This window comes from Schistocerca piceifrons, chromosome 4 (genome assembly GCF_021461385.2).
Source record: "Schistocerca piceifrons isolate TAMUIC-IGC-003096 chromosome 4, iqSchPice1.1, whole genome shotgun sequence".
Classification (NCBI taxonomy): Eukaryota; Metazoa; Arthropoda; class Insecta; order Orthoptera; family Acrididae; genus Schistocerca; species Schistocerca piceifrons.
This window is the reverse complement of record NC_060141.1, coordinates 817,234,405-817,252,745: the sequence shown is the minus strand read 5'-3', so window position 1 is coordinate 817,252,745 and position 18,341 is coordinate 817,234,405. Positions and strand designations below refer to the sequence as shown.

The following is an 18,341-nucleotide window of genomic DNA, read 5'->3' as shown; positions in this document are numbered from 1 at the left end:
TGAGACTGCTGTTGGTTGGTTTAAAAGAGAGGCAAAGGGACGAAATAATGAGGTCATCAGTCCCTTGTTCCTGATAAAACAATGCCAAAAGTGTGAGAATAAAACAGACAAGACATATAACACCAAACGGAAAGAAAGGAAAGACCACAAGAACGAAGGAAATGCAACGAACACTAAAAGAAACAAAAGAGGACAAGAAAACAACAGAGATGCAAAAAACAGTTAGAAGAGAGTAAAACACGGAAGAAGATTACGGTGGCTGGCCAACCATGAAAATAAAAAGGAAAAACCAGCTACACTGCAACACATTAAAACCTCCACCCTAGCACAAGGTGGAAGACACAGACGGACAAAGGACATATGCTAAAACTCAGGTCGAATGATAAAACCCACCCTCACGGATGAAATGTAAAACCAAATCAGTCGATGACGCATTGTCTGCTAAAGTCAATGATAACGAGTCCGGCAACCAAAGAAGGACAGAGCAGAAGAATATGGGCCACTGTCAACCGGGCGCCGCACCGACACTAAGGTGGATCTTCATGGCGCAGGAGGTAGCAGTGGGTCGCCCAGGCACGGCCAACGCGGAGCTGGCAGAGAACCAAGGAGTCCCTGCGAGAGGCCCTCATTGAGGACTTCCACACATTTGTGGTCCCCTTAATGGCTCGCAGTTTGTTGTGTGTACTGAGATTTTGCCATTCCGTCTCCCAAAGTTGAAAAATCTTGTGGCGTAATAACGAACGCACGTTAGTTATTAGGATTCCCATCTCCAGAAGTGGTTTCCGTGTAGCCTCTTTGGCCAGGCTGTCAGCAAGTTCATTTCCTGGGATTCTGATGTGAGCAAGGGTCCAGACGAACACCACTGAACAACTGGACCGGAGTGCTGTCCACCCACACTATACCGCACAAGGTTCTACAAACAATTCTTCAGTTCCCAGAATGAGCACATGCCCGCGAAAGGCAAAGGTCCCGTGTTCGAGTCTCGGTCGGGCACACAGTTTTAATCTGCCAGGAAGTTTCAATTCTTCATTAATTTAAGAAACCAGTAATGTAACAACCAGTACAGGGTGGCAGACAGTGAGGTGCTGCAGGTTAGACGAAGGAAAAGAGGGGGGAGGGTTGTGGAAAAGGAGAAAAATAAAAAGACTGGGTATGATGGTGGAATGAGGGCTGTGTAGTGCTGGGATGGGAACATGGAAGGGTTTGACGGGTGAAAAAAATCACTAACGAAGCTTGAGACCAGGAGGGTTACGGGAATGTAGGGGCTACTGCAGGGAAAGTTCACACCAGCGAAATTCAGAAAAGCTTGTGGTGGTGGGAAGGATCCATACAACACAGGCTGTGAAGCAGTCATTGAAATGAAGGATGTCATGTTTGCAGTGTGCTCAGCAACAGGGTAGTCCACTTGTTTCTTGGCCACAGTTTGTCAGTGACCATTCTTGCGGACAGATAGCTTGTTGATTGTCATGCCCACATATAACGCAACACAGTGGCTGCAGTTCAGCTTGTAGATCACGAACCACAGGCCTTTGATGGGACAGGTGATTTTTGTGACCTGACTGGAGTAGGTGGTGCTGGAAGGATGTATGGGACAGGTCTTGCATGTAGGTCTATTACAGGGGTGTGCGCAATGAGGTAAGGGGTTGAGAGCTGGGATTGTGTAGGGGTGGTCAAGTATCTTGTGTAGGTTTCCTTTGTGGCCGGACAGCAGCCTTTAGGGATGTTCATGTAAAGTGAGATGGCATCTATAGCGACGAGTAGGGCACTATGTGGTACATGGACAAGAACTGTGGAGAATCGATGGAGGAAATGGTTGGTATCATTTATATAAGACGGTAGGGTCCAGGTAATAGGTTGAAGGTGTTGCTCGGTGAGAGCAGAGATTCTCTCAGTGCGGGCACAGTAATTGGCCACAATGGGGCATCCTGGGTGATTGGGTTTATGGACATTAGGAAGCATATAGAAGGTAGGAGTACGAGGAGTGCTAGGGGTGACCAGAGAGATGGACTCTGGGGAGAGGTTCTGGGATGGGCCTAAGGATTTGAGGAGTGACAGGAGATCCTGCTGGATTTCTGGAATGTTGTCACTGTGGTAAGGTTTGTAGGTGGAAGTATCTGTCAGCTGGTAGAGTCCTGCTACCAGGTAATCGTTGTGGTTCAAAACAACAATGGTCGAGCCTTTGTCTGCATGTAGAATTATAAGGTCAGGATCAGTTTTTAGATAGTGGACTGTGGTTCTTACTCTGGATGTAAGGTTAGTTTACATGTTGAGGGATTTGGAGAATGATTCTGAGGCAAAGTTTGAGGATAAGAAATTCTGAAAGATTAACAGGAGGTGATTTGGGGTACACTGGGGTGGGTCATAGTAGAATGGAGGAGTTAACTAAGTTAGGCAGGTTTCAACATTGGTCTTTGGTTGAGTCTGATTGGTAGTGTTGGTGGCCAAAATGTGTTTCCACTGTAGGGACCAGGAGAAGGAGAGAAGGTCTTTAATGAGTTCTACATGATTGAATTTGGGAGTGGGACAAAAGTGAGGCCTTTGGAAAGGACAAATATTTTTGTGGGGCCAAAGCTTCTGGAGGAAAAGTTCATGACTGTGTTATGGGTACGTTTAGGTTCTGGATTCTATGTAGTGGTGGGAAGAAGTTTTGGAGGGTGAGGTAAATGTAGTAAGTCTGTGAGACAAGGTTTGTCAGCTATGAGGCGACATGGGGTAGGTTTGGAGGTCATTGTAGAGGTGGTGGACAGTAGTACTCCAAGATGGGAGTATGAAGTGAGCAATGAGAACAGCTTTTTGAGGTGACGTGAATGTTGTTCTAGTTCCTGGGGGTGGGGGGTTCCAGGAATTCAGGATTGCATAGCAGGAGAATTTTGCAGATGGAAAGGAGGTACTGGAAGGAGGTTTGGTCTTGGTTGATGGTTTTGCAGGATTATGTTGGTGAGGTCTAACAATTGGAGGAATCTGAAGAGTTGGAGGTCATTGTGGAAGAAGGGGTGGAGGCCGGAGACTGGTGGTTTGATGGTAAGGTTATTTGGGAGGAATCCATGAGCTAAGCAACAACCTAGGAACAGCATGTGGGACTTGGTTCTGGCTAAGGATATGGGTACATGTCTGTACTGACACAAATGGAAGGAGCAAGGATCCACGGTGGTGGAAAAATGTGAAAAATTACATAAGTAACATAGAATTACATCCGAAAAAAATCGCAAAAATACACCACAATATGTGTGAAAAGTCACGAGAAGGATGAAACATATGCAACAGGTGGAAACAAGATGAAATCTGAGGAAGTCGATGAAAGCGAAAGGCAAAAACTCACTAAAGTTGGCGTGAAGTCACCTTCAACCTATTACCCAGAACGTACCCTCCTGTATAAAAGATACCAACCATCTTCTCTATTGACTATCCACAGTTCCTCTACCTTCACCACACAGTGTCCTGCTCATCACTATTGATGCCACCTTCCTTTACACTGACATCCCTAATGCCCGAGGACTTTACACTATTGAACAGTACCTTTCCCAACGCTCGACTGATTCCACACCAACAACCTAAACACCTCACCTGGTTCAGATACACTGATGACATCTTTGTGTTCTGGATCGAGGGTGAGGACACCCTACCCACATTCCTCCAGAATCTCAACAACTTCTCCCCCCTTTGCTTCACCTGGTCCTAATCAACCCAACACACCACCTTCCTAGAGGTTGACCTCCATCTCAAAATTGGCTATATCAGTATCTCCGCTTCGACAGCTGCCTCCCATTCCATACCAAGAAGCCCCGTCCATACAGATAGCCACCCACGGTCATCTCATCTGCAGTGATGAGCAGTACCTCGAAATATATACCAAGGGCCTCACTGAAGCCTTCACAGACCGTAATCATCCTCCCAACTATGCACCAAAAGAAATCCCCCATGCCTTATCTTTCTTGTCTCCCATCACCTCCCAAAATCCCACCATCTGGCCACAGAGGAGCATTCCCCTCGTAACTCAGTCCCACGTAGGAATGGAGCAACTGAATTACATTTTCTGCCAGGGTTTCAACCACATCTCGTCATGCCCTGAAATGAAAAATATCTTGCCCACTATCCTTTCCACTCCTCCCACAATGGTATTCCGCAGTCCACCGAACTTACTCAATATACTCGTTCACCCCTACACAACCCCTGCTCCCAACCCCTTAACTCATCGCTCATACCTCTGTGACAGACCTAGATGCAAGGCCTGTCCCATACATCCTCCCACCACCACCTACTCCACTTTGGTCACAAACATCACCCATCCAATCAAAGGCAGGGCTACCAGTGAAACCAGTCACGTAATCTACATGCTGAACTGCAACGACTGTGCTGAATTCTATGTGGGCATGACAACCAACAAGCTGTCTGTGCACATGAATGGGCACCGACAAACTGTGGCCAAGAAACAAGTGGATCACTCTGTTGCTGAACCAGGCCAAACATGACAAACTCCATTTCAATGACTTCCTCACAGTCTGTGCCCTATGGATCCTTCCCACCAATACCAGCTTTCCTGAACTGCATGGGTGGGAACTTTCCCTGCAATAAATACTACATCCCCATAACCCTCCTGGCCTCAACTCTCATTAGTCACTGTCCTCCTGTCCTCATCCATCCAGCCCTTTTCCTGTTCCCTCCCCTGCCCTCCACTAACCTGCATGATGTCACAGTCCACCACCGCTACCCTACTATCCCTCCTCCTCCCCACCCCAGCCTCCACCTTATCCCCACCCACTCGCCAGTACCATCATGCACTGATGCTGCTGCTAGCAGTGTGGTATTAGCTGTCTGAGACTGCAGTTGTGTGTGTGTGTGTGTGTGTGTGTGTGTGTGTGTGTGTGTGTGTGTGTGTGTGTGTGTCCACTATACGGTGAGTAGCTACTTCACTTTTCATAATATTGTTATATTCCATTGTTTGAATTTACAGTTAAACATATTTAAGATAATTTTTGCTGTACATTGGTCTCATCTTTATTAACTGTGTTCCATAATTCTTCATGTTTTGGCTAAAACAGTAAATTTCCAGTTGTTGTTGTAGTTGTTGTTGTTGTTCGCCATACCAATAAACGTCTGAAAACTGAACACTGACTGTCAACCCAAATCCCTCTTAGATACATTCCGCCAGTTCAGCAAGTATCTTGAATTTTTTTCAACAAACCATCACAATGAACGTATATGAAATACGGTAACTCAGAACGTATATGAAATACGGTAACTCATGAGAGTAAAACAACAACAATTTACGCTGCACGGATACTAGTGATAAATCATTATCAGTTTCTGAACAGACGGTACTTTATAAATGTGGAAACTTCACAGATCTCTTCCTGCAGCTGTAACCTATTGAACATCAACTGCGTTTTTTCCAACTAAGGTGCAGGGGAGCAGTAGCACAGCCATAGACAATATGTTTATTCATTTTTCATTACTAGATGGGCATTCTGTTAGTAAAATTGTGAATGGCCTTTCAGACCATGATACACAAATTTTAAAACTAAAAGGCTTTTGTACTCAAACCAATGTCATATTTAATTACAAACAACATAGAAAGTTAATTCAAGAGCAATAGAGTATTTTTTTAAACTTGTCAAGGAAGAAGAGTGGTAGGATCTTTATAGTGCCGATAACATAGATGATAAATACAATGCTTTCCTTAACACATTTCTCATGCTCTTTGAGAGTTGCTTTTCGTTAGAACATTCTAAACAGGGTACTAGCATTAATGGGCAGCCCGGGTGGCTGACTAGTGGGATAGGGATATCATGTAGAATAAAGCGGGAATTATATCAAAATGGTCGAAGTAGTCACAATCACACTACAGTGGCCCATTACAAACAGTATTGTAAGGTGCTCAAAAATGTTATTAAGAAGGCAAAGAGTATGTGGTATGCAAATAGAATAGCTAATTCACAGCATAAAATTAAAACCATATGGTCAGTTGTGTAGGAAGTGTCTGGTCAGCAGCACAAGGTCGACAATATAAAGTAAGTTCGCAGTAATATTTCTGTTACTGATAAATCAGATATATGTAAGTATTTAACAATCATTTTCTGAACATTGCTGGTGAATTAAATAAAAATTTAGTTTCTACAGGAAATCAAATAAATTTCTTCGCAAATGCCTCTCGGAGATTGACGTCTGAAATACTCCTCTGTGATACAGACAAGACGGAGATTGAGTCAATAATTAAATCACTGAAGATTAAGGACTCTCATGGCTATGATGGAGTGTCTAGCAGAATATTAAAGTACTGTGATGCACATGTTAGCCCTGTATTTAGCCATATTTGTAATTTTTCCTTTAGGAATGGTCAGTTTCCTGAGCGATTAAAGTACTCAATAGTAAAGCCGCTTTATAAAAAGGGTGAAAGAGATAATGTAGATAATTTTAGACCTATTTCTATGCCATCAGTGTTTGCAAAAGTTATTGAAAAGGCTATGTATGTAAGGATAATTGATCATTTTATATCACACGATTTGCTATCAAATGTACAGTTCGCCTTTAGAAGTCGTTTAACAACTGAAAATGCTATATTCTCTTTTCTCTGTGAGGTACTGGATGGGCTAAACAAAAAGTTTCGAATGCTTGGCGTATTTTTTTATTTAACTAAGGCATTTGATTGTGTTATCACAAAATATTGCTCCAGAAGTTGGACCATTATGGAATATGGGGAGTAGCTCACAATTGCCTCACCTCTTACTTTAGCAACAGGCAGCAAAAGGTCATTATTCACAATGTTGATAACAGCTGTGATGTGGGGTCTGAGTGGGATACTGTCAAGTGGGGGTTGCCCCAAGGATCAGTGTTGGGGCCACTCCTGTTCCTTATTTATATAAATGATATGCCCTCTAGTATTACAGGTAACTCTAAAATATTTCTGTTTGCTGATGACACTAGCATGGTAGTAAAAGATGTTGTGTGCAACATTGGCTCAGTTTCAAATAGTGCAGTACATGACCTCAGTTCATGGCTTGTAGAAAATAAACTAATGTTAAATCACAGTAAGGCTCAGTTTTTACAGTTTCTAACACACAATTCAACAAAATCTGACGTTTTAATTTCACAGAATGGGCATATGATTAGTGAAACTTAACAGTTCAAATTTCTAGTTGTTCAGATTGATAGCAAGCTGTCTTGGAAATCCCACATTCGGGATCTTGTTCAGAGATGTAATACTGCCATTTTTACTATTCGAAGGGTATCAGAAGTGAGAGATACTTCTACACGAAAATTAGTCTACTTTGCTTATTTTCATTCACTTATGTCGTATGGTATTATATTTTGTGGTAACTCTTCCCATTCTACAAGGATATTTGTGGCTCAGAAACAGGCGGTTCAGGCAATAAGTGGTGTGAGTTCACGAACCTCTTGTCGAGGTCTGCTCACGAGTTTGGGTATTTTGACATTGGCCTATCAATATGTATATTCCTTATTGTCGTTTCTTGTTACCAATATTAGTTTATTCCCAAGAATAGGCAGCTTTCACTCTGTTAATACTCGGCAGAAATCAAACGTGCATTTGGATCAGGCTTCCTTAACTCTTGTGCAAAAAGGTGTGCAGTATACTGCTGCATCCATTTTCAATAAGTTGCCACTTGAATTCAAAAATCTTAGCAGTAATCCACTCGCTTTCAAATCGAAACTGAAGAGTTTCCTCATGGGTCACTCCTCCTATTCTGTCGACGAGTTCCTTGAAAAATTAAGCTGATTCTTATTGTATTGCTGATAGTGTTTACTTAACTTATGGACTGACTTTTTTCAGGTTCATGAACATTTATTTTTATCTGTAATTACTTTTATGTTGTAATTTCATGTACTGACACATTCCATGACCTTGGAGATTTGTTCCTCAATTTGGTCCTACGGAACTTGACGTGTAAATAAAAAATAAACTCCATTAATTCTTTTAAGAGGTTATACGTTGACTTAGTAATGAATTAAATTCACGTGCAACATATTGCTGGGAAGACAGATCCTCAAAATTGTTTATTCTATGACAATTACAATACAGATCAAAGATGACAAACAAAAAGACTCCTACTGTATGAGGTGTCAGCTACGACAAATGTAGTTTTCCCAACAATGTTGTATTGTGTTTCAAATGTAGTTCCTAATGTGGATGACTGCCCATCACATTACTGAAAAAAGTCAATCGGAACACTATAGTAATCATCTTCTACTTACAGATTTCCTATACCTAACATACTTACTTCAGGAAAGCATCCGAGTCAACATGATCCTTTACTTTTGACAGAATATCAATGTAATCACATAGTGAACCTCCACGCCAGACTAAAAAAATTTCTTTGCCTTGCGTTTTGCTCTGGACATTTGGATTTATCTGTTTCACAGCTAACACAGTCCTGGAATGGATAACATATTCTAATTATAATGAAGAAATTGCACAAGACATGGAGTGAATACACATCACACAGAGTTACCTCAGTGGAAACATAGCAACAAAGGTGCCTTAGACAGACAAATAAACAGGGGTAAGGGAAAGGAGACAAAGGAATATGTTATAAAATATTACAGGCACAAAAGAAGAAAGAGAGACAAGATTAGAAGAGTGGAAAGGAAACTGATTAGCAGAGCACAGATACGAGCAGAGATTCAAGCCACTGTACTGTGCCGAGTAGGAGGTATTGCAACTGCGTGGCCACAGTATCACACAGGCCATCTCAATGGAATTAACATCTGTGTGTTCCTCAGCAGGAAAGATTAACTAGAAGCAGGTCTTCACTCTGATATATTTCCTATGCAGGGCTACTTTTTTGCCAACTTTTTCCCAAATATTTTTTGTTGGTGGATGGAGTTACATTTTTAATTTAATTTTTTAATTTTGTAGCACTGAATTTTAGTGAATTAAAGATTCCTCAATCACAAATGTAAAATGTTTCTGAGCAAACTTAAAACCTTGTAAGTTCTAGTTGCAAGAAAAACACTATCACAAGTCGAAAATATTGACTATATGGGACAACATACCGAGAAGCCGTCCATATAGCATGGACCTTGCCCAGGTGGAGTAGCTTGACTGCCTCAGTGATACAAATAGTTGTACTGTAGGTACAACAACAAAAGGCAGTTACTGTGCAGAGGCCAACAAACATGGATTCGTAAGAGGGACAGCAGCATTTTCAAAGTTGCAGGAGTGACAATCTGGATGACTGACTGATCTGCCCCTATGTGAGTCAACATCTCTCCAGTTACCTCTGCAGATACTGAGGGGTCATTTTCTCGGGTTATTTGACAGGAGACTCAAGGCGTCTATAGAATATTCAAGATTGCATTTGACATTGTCATGTGCAACCAATAAACAAGTAAGGCACAATAACACCTAGGGTTTCAAGAAAAATTTTAATTTTTCTCTCAAGTACAAATGTCATTTTGTTTGCAACTTGAAAGTTACTTTAAAAATATTATACAACATGGTGTCAACACAAATATGTTCACTGACTGACCGAATAGTACAATCAAGTAAATAAATACGACTAATGTTAAGTTTTTCTGTACTGCATTTTACTGTTTATTTTATCAACTGATAAAGCCTTTTTACCCACCTATTTTAATGATTTATAATGCCTAAACTTCCTGCCTCTGGTTATGAAGTATTCTGTGATACTGCATCAGTGATATATCCAATTGAATAAAAACTCAATTAGTGACCGAAGGAATAATGAAGGGAGTGAACTAGATCAAACAAAGAAGAGTATAGAAATATTTAGACAAAATACTTATCATTTCAGGTGACAAGAAAAGGTAATTCAGAGTAAGATGGACAATAAGGTTTATCTGCTTTGTTTGTGTGTCAGATGAAGAGAATTCCAGAAAATTCTCTGGCAAGTTCTTCACCTTATTTGAAGATGAACTACTAACCTCTGCTTATGTGGCATTTGTGGGAATCCAATCTTAAGTGGAAGGCTTTTTTCCTAAGTGGCAGGATTACAGTTGTTTTAACTGGGGGTGCTGTCAGTTACAGATTTAATGTAGACAAATTTTTTGTGTACAGTATGCCACGGAAGATGGCCTGTCCTGCAGAGAACATGGATTTTTGCTATTTTGGCAGTCAGTACGCACTGGCCTTACTAATTCTTCATAGTGCACACAATAAATACATTTAAAACTTTGAAGTGAAGTATTAAAACGGATCTCACTCAAGTAAATAAAGACCAGCTGAACTGGACTTAAAAAAGACATTAAGATTCAGGCTAATGAACAGTGGTCTTTTTCTCTCCAGAAGTTCAGATCATCCAAAAGTTATTAACAAGTATAAACCAGTCGAAGTATACACAATTATGCAGGGTGATTCAAACTGTACACACTTTGTGGGTGTAATGTATGCATGAAAATAAAAGTAAAACATTAAATAAAGTTTTTTTCTGAAATTGCTTTATTTCAGAGTTATGAAGTATAATAGGGATCACAAGCACGACACACAATTAATTCTTCTCGGAAAGCAACAACATGAAGGGACCCGCAGTTCATTCAACTACATACATGTTCAATATGATGTCCACGTAGACAAAGACAGTGACGTGCTCGGCTTATTATCGTTCTTGGAATGTTGCAGGCTCCATTTATCTCATTTTCATAATTGCACAGCTATTTTCAATTAGTTGCTGTAGTCGTGCTGCATTCTCACTTGCAGCACCATACCAGGGTGTAAGACCCAGAGATCTGACGGGCCAAGCATCTGGCTCTGCATGACCTGTCCACTAAGCAACTTTTAGATATTCTCTTGCGTCCCAACTGAAATGTGGGCACCACTGACAAAGCAACATCAGTCAATATGCAGGCAAACACGACATGCCAAAAGCATGTACCGGTACTGACCTATGATGCAATGTCTACCATAAATGACATTATGCATCACAGCTCACAAATAAAGCAGTTTCAGACAAAACTTTATTTAACACTGTACTCTTATTTTGGTCTGTACATTACATCCACAAAGTGTGTACAGTTACTTTTAAATCACACTGAATACTAATATGGCAAAGATATAAAGAATGTTGGAAAATCGAAATATCTTCCTCCCAGTAATAATTACAAATCAGTATCTACCAATCACAAATAATGGAAGGTGTTAAGGTACCATGCAATCAAGGTCTCATGAGAAAGACCTGTGCTGTCCATCCTTATCTTTGTCAATGTCTTCCTGTCCTCAATGTTGGTGTGGTTGTGGTCAACTTTAGGACAATTGTAGTACCATCTGCAGCCACTCTGACTGTACAATGTTTGTCATCCATTCTGATTGCTGAACCACAGTTTAAAATAATATAGTTGCTAAATCAGTTCATTTTATCCTTTAATCTACCTAACCTTTCTACACCATTGCTGTCATTCTGCATGATACACTCAGAACCTTATTGCCTACTATGCACTGGATTTTGCACACATGACAGTCACGGAAGTGCAACACAATATTCTCATGTCAAAAATCACCTTGCAGCTGACAGTGAAATTTCCATTTCATTTTTCGTTGCCTAGCACCCTCCCAAGTTTTCCCCTGATTTCTTGATTCAATGTGTAGAACCTTTCACCTTACCTTGCTCTACTAGGCACAATAACATGTTATTAGTACTCATACAACAGAAGTAAACCCACAATAACTTCCTCTTAATGAATCTCCCAGAAGTCTAACAACTTCAGCATTACATCCAGATATCCCCATTTTCTCTCACATAAACAAGTAGTAGATTTACATAAATAAAAATGATCCGTTCCCCTTAAGATAAGCAACCAGTACAACATTTTCATTTTCTTCTTCTCCTTCTCCTTCTCCTCCTCCTCCTCCTCCATGTCACCTTAGCCTGGAAGACTATATTCATCCTCTACCTTTCTCCCACAGTCATTACTGTTCCTGTCTTTCATTGGACATTCTCCTTTACTAAGGCCACTGTGGCAGTGTGCCCACTCAATCCACCACCACAGTGTTTCTATCCAGTGCCAGCGGAGACCACGCAAAGCAAGCGCACCACCATCGCCTGCAGCCAGCATCCTGGACAGCAAATACAAACACATTGGGCCGCTGCCAGTGTGGACTCACCCACTCGCATCTTCTACACTGTATGCAAATGTTCTTGAGTCAGACCAGCTCCATGATGGTTCTCAGTGCAGAACTCTGTATTTGGACAATTAATAGTTGTGTTAATGTTCCTCTAACCTTGTCATTATTTGGTGTCTAGTTAACCAGCCGACTTAATTTTTGTGTATTAGCGGTTGTCAACAAGGAGTGTAGATGCAGCAGTTTTGGGACAAAGAAGTTCAATCTGCATGATTTTCATGAATGAAATGGATCCAGTGTTGGTTCAATTCCTTCAACAGCAGCAACAGCATGAACAACAACAACAACAGGAGTTACACTTTTTTTGTCCGTTCCAAGAAGGAAAGAAAGACTGGGATAAATACATGAGATGTCCACAGTATCATTTTGCTGCATCTCATGTGGAGGATCCAACACTGCACATTTTCTTGTCATGGATTGTGTCTGAAACATTTCATTTGCTTTGAAAACTCTACCCCATCGAAAGACCCATCAGCATTGTCATTTTCTGAAATGTGTGACTTGCTCAGTGCTTATCATCTTAAGCAAACCCACATGGCGGTTGCCTCTATGAAGTTCCACTGGCAGCAAAACAAACCTTGTCTGTCTTATTACACATGGGTGGCCTGCATCCATGGGCTAAGTAGGAAGTGTAACTTCATGTGTGTTCACTGGCAACACACCTATACCGATTCCCAGATTTATGACATCGTCGTTCGTTGTGTCCCAAACGGAGAGGTCTGCGGAGAGGCATTGCATTTCGAAGTTCCAACAGTTGAGGAGGTTTCAGCTAACACTAGGGCTTTCGAAGTCTGACCAGTCTGAGGATATTACAGACATTGCATCAGTGCATTCGTTGGCACAACTTCGGTGGCATTCCCCAACATCCTCAATTCGATCCTCTAATTCATTTGGGTGTCAATGGGACATTGCTGCTTTCCTCCGCAACAGTTTCTCATCGTATTCTGACCATTTCCGTTTACACTCAAAGCGCTGCTGCCCGCACGTGTGCTATTTGCTGTAAACGAGGCCACGGTGCCATGATCTGTCACAGCTCACTCTGCAGCTAGGCCTCAGATGCGGACGTGGAGTTTCCGGAAGTGCACAGTGTTACACCAGTCCATTGTCGTGATCTCAATGTCCCCCCCTAACACAATTTACATTATGCTGTTCTGTTTCCAGGTTGACACCAGATCCTTTGTCCCCCTCATGAACCTGGAAACATATCACTGTCTGCGTCGACGAACTCTCTCCTCCACAAATCACCATTTCATCAATTATGAAAACCAGCGCATTTCTCCTTGAAGAGGGTTCGCGACTGAAATCAAGTATCAACTCGTCATGAGGGCAATCACATTTCTGGCAGTACATGTGATGTAGGGGAACATTTCTGGTATCAATGCACTCACTATCTTTGGGTTTCACTTTCAAGATATGGTACATCTAGTTTCCAACTCTATTCCATTCCAGGAACTGGACAGTCTCTGCCGTCAGTTTGGTTCTCTGTTCTCACCAGGTTTGGGGGTTGGCAGAGGATTTTGCATCGCCCTCAAACTGACGGCCGTACCTAAATTTTGTTGTGCTCAGCCTCTCCCTTTTGCCCCGAGATCAGGATTGGAGGAACACTACAGTTTGCAGGGCCTGGGTATCACTGAACTGGTCACCTAAGGCCAACAGGCTATGCTAATGGTTGTCATTTGCACACCCTCTAGGGCACTTCATTTGTGTCAAATTTTCAATCTACCATTAAAGCTCAGCTGTTAGTGGACTCTTATTCCATTCTGGAGACTGACAAAATCTTCATGAAACTGGCAGGTGGCACATGTTTTTCAAAACTTTGTCTGGATTTTGCTCTCCAACTAGTTATGGTTATCAACACCCAATTCCGGTTATACTGATACACGCTGTATAAAAATACAATTAATTCGGCAAGAGAGAGAGGTATGATGACAGCATCCTAATTAGCAGCACATGTCGATTGGTAAAGTTCTTTTTCTTTTACACAAACACCATGTAGGGCATGATGATAGGTACTACTTTCAGTCTTCTGCAACTCCGAGAAATAATAAGCCTTGAAAACTCTGTTCCTATTAATGATAATTACCTCTTCTCTCTTGTAGTATGGCAATTTTGATGACGATGCTGAAATGGTTCATGAGGCCCATAGAAGGAAACAGGTGTACTTTGAGCCCACTAAAATACAAAACTTGTCTTCCAGGAGCTATCTATTTTTATTTGTTACACATATATAGAACAAACATACGTCCATACACCACAGTGGACGAAAACAGAAGAGCTACATTACAAGCATTAAAAGAAGAGAAGCGTTGTTAAAAATCTGAAGGTATATCATTTTTAGTTTTTCTGCCACCCTCTCAAATTAAAGTAATGCAGCATAACATCAGTTAATATACCTTTGGCACATTCAACTGGCACTATATGAACTAATACATCTCATTTGTCTATAGAGAACTCCAAGCATTTTTGGAAAACGACAGTTACTATTCCAAATTCTTGCTCAATATGGCAGATGTCATTCATCGCTTAAACAACTTGTGGAAGGAAGGTGTTCCTTTTGTTTGGTCTGTGGACGGCGGCAAGAATTCACCCACATCAAGTCATTGCTAATGTCTTCTAGTCCAGTCAAATGGTGCTCAAAAAGGTCAAATAGTAGAGAGTTTTGGAGAAGTTATTTTTGACAAGTTTTCTATGTTTTTGAAGGTGCTGAATCCAAATTTCTGGAGTCCCGCCAAAATTTCAGGCCGGAAGCATGTCAAAAACGGAAAAAACTCAAAATAATTGAAAACAATGCAATTTTCAGCAAAGTTGACAAGTTATAAAAGTAAAGAGGTTAAAGTGGCCCAGAAAATACATTTTTAACTATGTAGAGCTTTTTTAAGTAAGCTTCATTTCAAAGCTGAGTGAATGGGCCATCTCAGGACCTAGCTCTCCCCCCTCCTATGCCCCTATCACACTTTCCTGCACATTAATAGCCAAATTTCATCCTCCAGTGGTGTAATGATGTTATTGGAGTGGTTGGTAGTTAATAATTATCATGGTAGTGGGATAAGATGTTTGTGAGGTACTAATTACCTCCCCCCAACTGACCACGAGTTTGCCTTTGGATGGTTGCTTAGAACTGTTAATTCTGTTGAAGTGTATTAAATAATCGTGCATAATGTTCAAATGAGACATGTTCTTTGTGATAGTGTACTGGAAGATAGAAGAACAGTGTCATCACTTAGGCCCAAAGTGCACTTGAAAAATATTGTTGAGAAGGTAAGAAGCGGACAGATGCGATAGCTGCCGTTTTGAAGGGCAAAATTTGTTTTAATGTTCATGAACCATTTCGAAAAAAGTAAATTAATGAAAAAGTAATTGCTCCGGAGGATAAAAGGGTTGCGGTTGGTTGCAGCCAAAAAGAAACTACCTATTAAATTGGATTTTGACTTCAAAACCAACTACTTTTTGTGTGAGTCAGCTAGTATTGCCGAAACATCTGCTCAACAAAACATGCTCCCAGCTAACTGATGAAACCTAGTGTATTGTGTACATAAACTGGGACTGTAAGAGACTGTCCTGAACCTTACTGACGGACAAAACAATGAATTACAATGCTCAATATTACGAAAAGGAAAGTTGTTATTTCACTTATAGTGGAGTTGCTGAGTCGCAGATAGGCACAACAAAAAGACAGTCACAATATAAGCTTTTGCCCAACACACACACACACACACACACACACACACACACACACGACTGCAGCCTCTGGTAGCTGAAACCACACTGCAAGCAACAACAGCAGTTCATGATGGGAGTGGCGACTGGGTGGAAGTAAGAAGGAGGCAGAGAGGGGGAGGGATAGCAAGGTAAGGGTGGGGGACAGTAAAGTGCTGCTGAGAAGCATGCAAGGATGAGGTGGAGAGAGGGTAAGGCCACTAAATGCAGTCGGGAGCTTAGATGGTGGGCAGGAGGGGAGGGGGACAGCAGGAAAGGAGAGAAGTAAAAAGATTGGGTGCGCTGTTGGAATGAGGGCTGTGTAGTGCTCGGATGGGACCAGGGAAGAGATTGGATGGGTGAGAAAAATCACTAACAAAGGTTGAGATCATGAGTGTTATGGGAACGTAGGGTACACTGCAGGAAGAGTTCCCGCCTGCACAATTCAGAAAACCTGGTGTTGGTGGGAAGGATCCATATAGCACAGGCTGTGAAGCAGACATGGAAATGAAGGATGTCACATTTGGCACCATGCTCAGCAACAGGGTGTTCCACTTGTTTCTTGGCCACAGTTTGTCGGTGGCCATTCAAGTAGAGAGACAATTTGTTGGTTGTCATGTCCACATAGAATGCAACACAGTGGTTGCAGCTTTGCTTATATATTACATGACTGGTTTCACAGGTAGCCCGGCCTTTGATGGGATAGGTGATGTTTGTGACAGGAATGGAGTAGGTGGTGGTGGTGGTGGGAGGATGTTGCTGTTGTTGATCAAGCTGCCCAATATGACATCCTTCATTTCAATGACTGCTTCTCACCCATCCAGCCTCTACTGTGGTCCCACCCCAGCACTAAACAGCCCTGATTCCACCAACACACCCAATTTTTTTACTTCTCTCCTTTTCCGCTACCCCCCACCCACCTCCCCTGGCACACCACCTAACCTCACGACTGCACCTAGCTACCCTACCCTCTCTCCACCCCGTCCTTGCATGCTCCCCAGCAGCACACGCACATGCACGTTATCTATTTCCGACAAAAGCCTTGTTGGCCGAAAGCTTATATTGTGAAGTCTCTTTCTTGTGATTATCTGCACCTCAGCATCTCCACTATATGGTGAGTAGCAACTTCCCGTTTCATAATATTAAGCCATTCGATCCTGGATTTTCCATTGTTTAATTATAATGCTCAATAATACATGGGATAGGACCAGTTGCAGAGATGCCCTGTACCACATCGAACACATGAAGATCCATTGAAAACGATGAAGTGTTTCAATTTCCCGTCAGTAGTTAGTAGACAAGATCCATAAAGATTACCACTCTGATGAGAGACAGTGAAAGCTCACCGGACTAGGTATGGAAGTGATGGTTCATTTGCCCCGAAAGGAAGAGTATCAACATATGGTTGAAATAACAGCAGGAGTTCGATCGTAGGTTAACAGCACAATTAAATATCCCTTACTAGACCAGTCTCTTACAGAGAACAATGTCCTCATGCCTGATACTGTCCAAAATTTTGTTAATCGGCTAGTGGTGAAAAAGAAGCGAGGAATCATGAATAAACTGAAGGCCGAAAGTATGGCCATACCACGCAGGACAGTGGCAGTTTTCAGAGACAACTTTTTCTTGTCACCACTGCAAGTCAGCTTGGCCACATTCATCTTAAGACATATGCCTCCTAGAAACCAGTTGATGTACTGTTCACTTAAAGATACAGTGCCTCCTGCATAGAAGCAGTACATTTTAAGGTGTCGGCAACGATGACAAAGAGACTGGAATTTGATCCATCCAAGTCATTTTAATTTGTCTTTGACAATTCTGACTACAACACACAATCTCTTGATGGAAATAACGTTTCCATGTAACGGGGCAATCCACTGACCACACCACACAAAGGCAAGCCATAGTCACACTACTGTTGTTATAATTTCACATGGTGAAATCTCATGAGCTCATTATGGTAACACACACAGTACACTGTGTTTCAGCTATAATCATTTACCTATTATCTGGTATGAATTCAAATTACTCCTCTATTATCGTACTTAGCTGTCATGTACCTTCAAGTTTTTATTTCTTCTGCCTGAAGTTTAATCTTTACCCCAAATTTTTCTTTGGTTTCCTTAACAGCACGCTCAATGTGCAAACTGAATAACATCAGGAACAGGCTACAACCTTGTCTCATTTTCTTTTCATGCTCCCCGACTGCTATCTAGTTTCTCTACAAGTTGTAACTAGCCTTTCACTCCCTGTATTTTACCCTAGTTATCTTCAACTTTTCAAAGAAAGGATTCCCGGTAACATTGACGAGAGTTTTCTCAAGTCTACCTATTTTCTAAGATAAGTCATAGGGTCAGTGGCCACATTTCTCGAGAATCCAAGCTGATCTTTCACAATGTCAACTTCTATCAGTTTCTCCCTTCCTCTGAAAAGAATTCGTGTTGGTATTCTGCTACCATGAAACTTCCTGGCAGATTAAAACTGTGTGCCAGACCAAGACTGAAACTCGGGACCTTTGCCTTTCACTGGCAAGTGCTCTACCAACTGAGCTACC

The 18,341-nt window shown here is 41.6% G+C and overlaps 1 protein-coding gene across 6 annotated transcripts in view; it reads right to left on the bottom strand.

Annotated features, from left to right (window-relative positions):
- The window catches only part of LOC124795113 (protein nessun dorma-like), a 224,006-nt gene that overhangs the window by 53,587 nt on the left and 152,078 nt on the right, over positions 1-18,341 (bottom strand). For 5 of the 6 annotated variants that reach the window (XM_047258968.1, XM_047258965.1, XM_047258969.1 and 2 more), the window contains one exon: positions 8,235-8,387. The exons of the other annotated variant lie outside the window; for it this stretch is intronic. In XM_047258968.1, the coding sequence (XP_047114924.1) occupies positions 8,235-8,387 (153 nt within the window). The remainder of the gene's footprint in view (positions 1-8,234; positions 8,388-18,341) is intronic. 6 annotated transcript variants of the gene reach the window in all.